Below are 8,872 nucleotides of genomic sequence, written 5' to 3' on the forward strand. Positions count from 1 at the left end.
GGCCCTTAATCTGGAGCACGCTACTAGCCTGGCTTCCTTCTTGTGAGATGATAAACCTGGCACTTCTGGTTCTGGGCTTCTGTGCAGATGCAACACCACCTCTACTCCTGGGATTGATCTTGGTGTCAGCCTTCTCCAAGTTGCCCTCCATATGATTTGCTCCACATCTTCCAGCATTCCTGACTGTTGACCATGTTGGCTAGGGTTGATGGGAGTTGAGCCCTGAGACATCTGGAGTGTACCAGTTTGGGGGAAGGGTGACTTTGTTGTATCTGGAGCAGAGGAGTGAGACCAATCAGGGTGAACTGATTTCTCTGAACCTACAGCTCCCTTGAGTAGGGTATCTTCTCAGGAGAGTTATCAACGTCTTCTGACTTACTTTCTAGGACCAGCAATGAGATTCTCCTCTCCCTCTGAGGTCTCACCTAGTTCTGAGCTGATCCTGCCAGGGATCTGGGAGGACACAACGGCAATGCTACTCTTGTGGGGATAAATAACACATGTTTGAATTTGTCCTTTGTTGGGAAAAAGCCTTCCTGTAGCTCAGTGGTAGAGCCTCTGCTTTGCATGCGGAAGGTCGCAGGTTTTATCCCTGGCATCTCCAGGTAGGGCTAGGAAAATCTCCTGCCTGAATCCCTGGAGAGTCAGTGACGACACTACTGGGCTCAATGGCCCAAGGCTCTCAGTATAAGGCAACTTCCAATGTTCACATAAATAAAACAACAACTAGCGAGTCAGGGGGAAGGACTCGTGTCTGGGAGAAGAGATCATCTTGAAGAGAGGGTTAGGATAGTTGTGCCTATATAGGGGGTGTTTTTTTAAAAATAGGGGATGGCAGCAACACGAGGAATCATTCAGACATGTGAACTTCCACTTGCAGAGGAGAAGGGTTCAATCCAGAATCAACTGGGTCATGTGATTCCCAGATCATCTGTTTTAGATCTAAATAGCCCTCTTCACACCCTGTGCTGAAAGCAGCATTGCAACCGAAAGCAGAACTGAGTTGGGGGTCACTTACGTCCACAGTAGGCATGGTAGCAGGCACTGGGCTTGGTTAAGCGGTAGACATAGTAGCCTCCTGGGCATGCTTTCACTTTGACAGTTGTGTTCCAGAAGCAGCAGTTTCCATTGAAGGTGGCACAGGCCTGCCTTTCGACAATGCCATCTGACTCTTGAGGGTGGCTGCCGTTCAGCCAAATTGGGGCGTGGGTACCACAGGAGTTCTCTGGGATGCAGAAGGTGGGCATGGCATCACCAGCCATCGCAGTGAAGCGGTACCATTCTCCATCAACATGGCTGTCGCACTCTGGGTTGTCAACAGAATCATTGAACTGATAGTCTGTGTTCCTCCAAGGATCATTCAGACTGATATAGGCGGAACAAGGATCGAGAGCTGGAACACAGAAGGGAAAAGCCAGCTGTGATCAAACAAAGGACACTATTATACCTGCTGGAAATCTGTGGAGAGAGATCTAAGAAATAACGAGTAGGAAAACATGAACAAATGACCAATTCAGTCAGTCAAATTTATTTGCTAAAAGCCACTGGTCATCACATACAACATAATCAGAGTGAAAGATACATTTTAAGATACTGTAGATGATCCCTGGGCCCATTGAACATCATTTTGTATAATACATTTGTATCTAATCCATTGGGCTGCAAAGCCAATAATAGAAACCTTGTGTTCAATATATGTATCCTGTCACCAAATAGGTAACAACCCTTCTCCCTGCTGTTCAAAAAAGGATCTCTCTCTCTCTCTCATCGCGAATCTCTTTTCAGAAACCTATCCTAGGGGAATTAAACAGAGAACAGTACGATACATAATGGACCATGTCTTCCACAATACATAAGTAGCAGTTTATACCACCCCTCTAAATATGTGCTATGCATAGTTTGGAATATCAGCACACCAACAGATAACTAAAAAAAGAAGAAGATCTAATAGGCTGTAATCTGATTTAACAAAGAGTAAAATGACAAAAATTGCATTTTGAATCTGACATTTAGTTAACAAATGATCCCACTATTTAGCTTTATTTTTCATGGTTAATGTCTTGCAGCTCTAGTGATAGCAGATGGAAGAGCATCAGGAATCAATCTACTGTATACTTAATTATAAGGGCTTCACATGTATTAGCCCACATCTATTAGAAATTTCCTTCAGATAGCATTTTGGGGGGCAACCTTGTTTCTGGCATGTGCTGTAATTTATTTCCGCTCATGCAAAATCAAAGCAATATGAACTCTGGACAATATTGAAGAAAAACCAGCCTCAAATCTTGTCACAGTGATAGAAGTACCATGTGGTAAATTCAAGAGTGACCTCAAAAAGACATTTGGATGGTTTCTAGTTTAAGAACGCACAAAGCTTCTTCCTCTGATCTGTAGGAAAGGAATATATGTAAAGGGAATTCCCTAGGAATGCAAGGCCCAGGTGTTTTACAGGTGATACTATCCAGCACCTTGACTCACACCTGAGAACTAACCTCTAACAGCCAATGCAGATATGACAAAATTGGCATGGCTTTTCGTGTGACAGACTTGCTTATCAGTAAAAGGGCCAGAGTTCTGCACATGCAGAAGCTTTGAACTGCCTTCAAGGGCAGGCTTTTTCCTAATTGGGTAACAGCAAGATGTTGCATTTAAGCAATGCTGAATTCTTGATCTCCCCCACAAATGCTGTCACCTGCAATAAGAGCTGTGTGTATGTGCAAAGGCCATCTGAGTCAACCTGTTCCTAACAAACAGGATTTTATAGAACTTTTTTTTGGGGGGGGGGTGGAATTAAAGTGGAAGCCGCCAGAGAGAAGGATGTAATAAAAATATTCATTTCACTTTTCATCAGGGCTGTATTTAATCTTCCCATAGCAGCTTCTGCAGTAGAAGTTAGCAGCTTAAATCTTTGCATACATTTAACACCTGATTAAGCACCACTTAACCATGACTGGCCATGTCCACCATTAAAGCAGGATTTATGCTAATATTTTTCTGACTAAGGGAAATTCATTACTTTTCACTATCCTTCAACTAAAACAGCCGATTGCTCTGATTAGTCGTATCAAAATTGAGCAAAAAGCATTTTCCTCCTCTTTGAGATTTGATTTCCTACTGGGCTGCCCCTGCTGCTGTTTTATTAGTTCAACTAAATTTTAGGAATTGTGTGGTATTGTTGGCACCATTTGAAAATAAGAATGCATTGTAACTTAATGAGAAAATACTTTAGGCAGAAATTAACTGTGACTACGGAGTGTTTACTGTTGGTTCATTTAGCTATGATTATGGATATTGAGGCAGCTGCAATGCATCATTCCCTTGATTTGCAATATTCAGGCAGTGGATCCCGTCATTTATGTAGCTAGAATGGTACCACTCACATACAAGTAGGAGGCTTGGGAGAACCGCAAAATTTGCAGAAGTACAAAAAACCCAAGTGCCTTTCGAAAAAAAAATCATGGCAGAGGTGGGGAACTGCCCCAACCCCACTCCCAAACAGCCCAATGAGGACTACCATGCTCGTGGCTACGACGTGCTGAATGACCATCGTGGGGAGGTTAATGGAATGGAGTCTCATGAAGGAGGGCATGGCTGACTGCTTGGAACAGTGACTATGGGCACTCCACACTTTGTTATAGCTCCGATTTGAACTCAAATCAACTGACACTTCTTGCAGGAGAGGCATGACTGATTTGGCTTTAAAACAACAACAAGCCTGAAATGCAGCTGTGTGCCTGTCTCTCCATCGGACTGTCTGTGGTTAACCTTGTTTATTCTCTCAATCCAAATCCGCCGTTCTCTCTGCAATCTGCTGTTTGCTCCATGGTGAGAAAATACGGAAAAGTCACACAGTCATTGTGGCATAACGGTTCATTCCACGACCACACACCCCAACACAGGCATACAATTTCTATCTGAACGGATCCAAGATTTGGTCTTTGGACTTTACTGGAATGTTGCCTTTCACCAAAGGAATTTCTCAACAACAACATCAAAGAAAAAATAAAAATAAAATTCTGCCTCTGAACCCAAAGTTAGAATAAGGTGCATGGGTGTCCCATGCTTCATCATATTGCATGCCTTGCCCAACCTGGTGCTCTTCAGATGTTTTGGACTACAATTCCCTCAATCCCCATCTATTGGTCATACTGGATTGGGGCTGATGGGAACTGTAGTCCAAAACTTCTGGAAGTCACCAGGTTAGAGAAGGATGCCTACTCTTTCAATTGCATCTCTATGGGACTCTGGCTTAGTGAGAGTATGGGAATCTCTTGCACAGATACCGTATTTCCTTCACCTCCCAACTCTAATCCATGCTCAGCCATGAAGCTCACCGGCTTTGGGTCTGTCTCTATCTAACCTACTTCATAGGGTTGTTGTGAGGATGAAATGAGTAAATTCATGTAAACACAGAAATACTCCTAGTATTCTTTGAGAAACGGTATTAGGGAACACAAGCAACATCTCTAGATTGTATCCGGTTTAGTGCTACTTAGAAATGAATGGGATTTACGTTAGACTAACACTGGATACAATCCAATATTTTCTTTCATTTTCCTGGAAACAACCATGTTTCATTTTGTTTCTCAAAAGTGGAATCTTCATGACAATAATTCCTGGACCTACGTTTACTTAATCTTAGGATTTAGCTAGACAATTGGAGAAAGGGTTCACTTTACCATTGGCTGGATTAGTCTCGAAAACTCCCCATTCAAAAACAACAGCTCAATATTCAGTGACTGGGTTCAGATGACCAGCAGGGAAAACAACACAGTATAGGTTATTCAACTCACCCACTCTACACACATGTTCTAGTCGCATGACCAGCATTTCCCTAATTACCTGTGCTGCGTCGTGGGTTGTGTTGTCTGAACCCAACGTACGGGGTATAGGGTGGCTTCTTATCCACTCTACAACTCAAGGCTTGCAGTATGGGTTGTGGGATGGGTAAGAAGGCACCCTAGCCACATCACACACCATGTTTGGATTATATGGCAACCTGGAACCTGACACGGGTAATTAGGGATATGCCAGTTGTGTGACCATACTGCGTTGTTTCCTCCAACTGATCTTCAGAATGCAGCCATCCTGTATGTGATATGTATGACTAGTCCTACTCTGTAGGGGTACTGCTGAAATGGTGTTTATCCCCTTTGGGGGGAAATATCTGGATAGTACATTTTTGCACTAGAATGGGGAAATGTTCCACCTCCAGAGAATGAAATAAAATTGAAAAGGGAATATTGAAAAACAAATGCCTCCTTAAACATTAAAGCATTATTAGTACAAGGGAAGGACATAAATTTGCTGGTCTTTCATCACTTGAAGTAGTAGTAGTAGTCGTAGTAGTAGATGCTTGAAGAAAACTTAGTATTTGATAGATACAGCAGCAGGATGAGGAGGGGAATATTGTCCAGCTTCCCTAAAGCAGCCTTCCCTGCCTTGTGCCTTCCAGAAGGTTTGGAATACAAGTCCCATCAGCCCCAGCCAACATGGCCAGTGGTCAGATATACTAGGAGTTATGGTTCAGAACATCTGGAGGACATCAGGTTGCTCTGAGGCATGCACAACATGGCATGAACAAGGGAAGTGGAATCACATCACAGGTTCCATATTATGAACAATGGCTTGAATCCTAACTTTACATCCAAGAATAGAACAGGGTTCATCTTGATGGAATGGGGTTTCTTTCCCCCTTCAATAATCTGAAAATCTGCTCCCAGGGATTGGGAGTTCCTTGAGAATATTGTGGGGAGCAGTAGATGTAGGAGGCATTGATGGAAATCACAGTCCGTTATGTAAAGGGAGAACCAATGTAGGATCCAAGCCAATATCGAGATGTATTTATTTCTTTAGAAAAATGTTTAGCCCACCATTGTCACCAAAGACAGCTTATGGCACTGAACTAGACAGGTATTCATACAAGAAATCAAAGACATTTATATGGAATCACACTTTTTGACAAGTACAACATTCAGCGCATAGGGAAACACAAGATCCCTGCAATGGCTATGCAACCATAACTCTGGACAGCGCACAGCAAAGGGGTATATTTACTGCATTAAAACCTGACTGACTGCAAAGGCGTTACAGTCAAGCTTCTAACCAAGGGCTTTGCATCTACTCACCCACTGTGTTCTCCTGTAAGGGCTGTGCTTTAGCACGGAGGCAGAAGGACAGAACGAGAAGCAGGAACATCCCCCTTTGACAAAGACAATGTGCAACATCAAAGGAATCCCTTTTAAGCGCACGCCGTGGATTCACCTGGATCCTCTCTCAACCACGCCAGGTGTCCTAATAGATTCTGGAGTTTCAAAGTAAGTTCACAGAGAGAGAGGGAGAGAGAGGGAGGGAGAGGGACTATCAAGGGTACTGGAGGTTTTATCAGAGGAAGAGGCGAGGGGATACGGAGCTCAGCTGTGGCCTTGACCTGCCCTCAGCAGCTCTGCCTTTTGAAGACAAAGATGGCTATTTTTTCCTCCTCTTCCATTCATTTTTGTTTTGAGGCCCATCCTCCAATTGTTTTCTTGCACAAAGTGCCCGGCAGTGACACCTCTGCTATCTTATCTGGAAAGGACCGCTAAGGAAGGGATACAGAGACATCCTGTGGAGATGGGGGAAGGAGGAAAGATGGCTCCTACTCTCTCTGTCTTCGTTTTTTTGTCAATACCCTGAATGAGGAAAGGGCAACCATGGAGACTTAATCAGAGGAAATAGTGGAGAGAAGGGACCAAGGGCCTTCACTTCTGCCAAAAAAAGAGCAAAACAGTAATGGGGGTGGGGAGGGGGGAATGTGCCTCTCAGCTGAATAGTACATGACACAAGAACATAAGATCAGAACATGCTGGATCAGACCAAAGGCCTAGCGAATACAGCATTCTGTTTGTTTGCACAGTGGCCAATCCCTAAGTACCGATGGCAAGAGTGGGCAACTTGTGGCCCTCCAAATGTTTTGGCCAACACCTTCCATCAGCCCTAGCCAGGAGAGCCAAAGGGGAGGGCTCATGGGAGTTGTACGCCAAAACTGCTGGAGGGCCACACAAGTTGCCCACTTCTATGGGAAGGCCACAGGTAGGACATGGATGCAGTAGCAGCCTCCTGCTTGCGTTCCCTAGCAACTGATATACAGAGTCATGCTGCTGGTGCCTTCAACTGAAATGAGCTTTTCTCTTATAAGCTAAAAGCAATTTCCATGATTGTGCAGGTATCTCTGAGGGTACAGCTACAACAGGGGTGGATCCCCTTCAGATGTGGTGAGCCTCAGCTGCCCTAGCCAGCATAGCTAGTGATGAGGGATGATGTTCCTAGGTCCATCTTTGTCATCAGAATCTCAGGTGGCCTCGGGAGATAGGAGCGCCTTTTACCAGCTCCAACTGGTTCGCCACCTATGGTAATTCCTGGACCGTGATAGCTTGGCCATGGTAGTTCAAGCATTGACATTAGATAGTTGTCTTCAGTCTTTATCTTTAGTCATCTGCTCATGACTCACCTCTTTATGCAGGCTTACCCCCGTTGTGTGTGTGGTTTTTTGTGTGTGACCCAGCCAGTATGGTTAAAATCAACCAGTGATTATTTTATCGTGGGTTGTGGTTTTTTTTGGTAATATGTCATGGTTTTATTAATTATCCAAACTGCTTTGAGAGTTTACTAGAAAGCGGTATATAAATGTAAAAATAAAAATAAAAAAATTATAGAACCTGTATTTTAACTTTGAGCTTATGAACCAAGGGATTGAAACAAAAACAACCAACAACTTCAGCCTAGACTTCATAACAGGAATGCATGAGCTCCAGGAGGCTGCGTTTTCTTCCCAACTTTTGTGAATGGCTTTTTGGTCATTATTAATGGATTTCCTGATTTGTCATGATCAGGAACCAGCCGTTTTGCAAGCCACGAGAAATCCCTTCGGGGTTGGTTGCCACCTTGAGGATCAAACTGGAAGCCCATCCCCCTGCCCCCAGTACTGAGGGGCTGCTGGCTGCTGGGCAGGGTAGGGAATAATAAACAGCTCTAGTTAGAAGAAGCATTATTAAAGATATTTTCAGCCCACCTTTTTGCCTAAAGAGGAGGCACTCAGGGGGCATCCCTAACCTCACTAAGTAGAACCAACTGAGAAGACTAAAAGTATGTGACACTTCTTCCCCTCCCTCCCTCAACCCCAACCTGTAGAAACTAGGAGGATCCAGGAAGCGCTACAAATAGGAAGATACCAGTAACACTGCCACATTTCACCCTAGCAAGTCCTGCACTGAAAGAGGAGATTCTCCAGTTGACCAGTGTGCTGCATGAAAGAGTGTGCCAAAGCATCACAGGGAGATCTTGCAACATTCAAAGAGCGTGGCCTGCTTGGCTTTGTAAAGTCTTTCTATCTCATTCAAGTAGCAGCTGCTCAGAAGGAAATCACATCCAGAGACATTTCCCTCTCAACATCTTTAAACTCTTTTAGTAAAGTTTGGAATGGCTGGATCCTAACCAAGAATGAAGGAGGAGGAGGATCCAGGAAGTTCCACATCCTCCAGAAAGTGCTACAAATCATCCAGAAAGCGCTATACGCACCAGTTGCTGGGGAACATGGGTGGGAGGGTGCTGTTGCACCATGTCCTGCTTGTGGGTCCCTTGTCAACATCTATTTGGCCATTGTGTGAACAGAGTAATGAACTAGATGGGCCCTTGGTCTGATCCAGCATGACATCTCTTATGTTATGAGGTAGGAAACACTGAATCAAGAAACTAGTGAATGAGCAAGTAAGCAATAAGGCTCAAAGGTTAGATAACAAGAAAATTTATAAGCAGGACAAGATGCTCATTCCATAGTATGGGACACAGTGAAATATGTTTTGCATAGGAGTGTAAAGGACAGAGAGGGAAGGTG

The 8,872-nt window shown here is 44.0% G+C and overlaps 1 protein-coding gene across 1 annotated transcript in view; it reads right to left on the minus strand.

The window, feature by feature from the left end:
• Positions 1 to 6,388, minus strand: part of OIT3 (oncoprotein induced transcript 3) — a 37,086-nt gene extending 30,698 nt beyond the window's left edge. Inside the window, exons 1-2 of the mRNA XM_063132976.1 lie at positions 6,129 to 6,388; positions 1,019 to 1,393 (exon numbers count right to left, since the gene is read on the minus strand). Coding sequence (XP_062989046.1) covers positions 1,019 to 1,393; positions 6,129 to 6,198 — 445 coding nt within the window. The 5' untranslated portion in view covers positions 6,199 to 6,388. The remainder of the gene's footprint in view (positions 1 to 1,018; positions 1,394 to 6,128) is intronic.
• Positions 6,389 to 8,872: the final 2,484 nt, after the last annotated feature.

Source organism: Elgaria multicarinata, chromosome 8 (genome assembly GCF_023053635.1).
Source record: "Elgaria multicarinata webbii isolate HBS135686 ecotype San Diego chromosome 8, rElgMul1.1.pri, whole genome shotgun sequence".
NCBI lineage: Eukaryota > Metazoa > Chordata > Lepidosauria > Squamata > Anguidae > Elgaria > Elgaria multicarinata.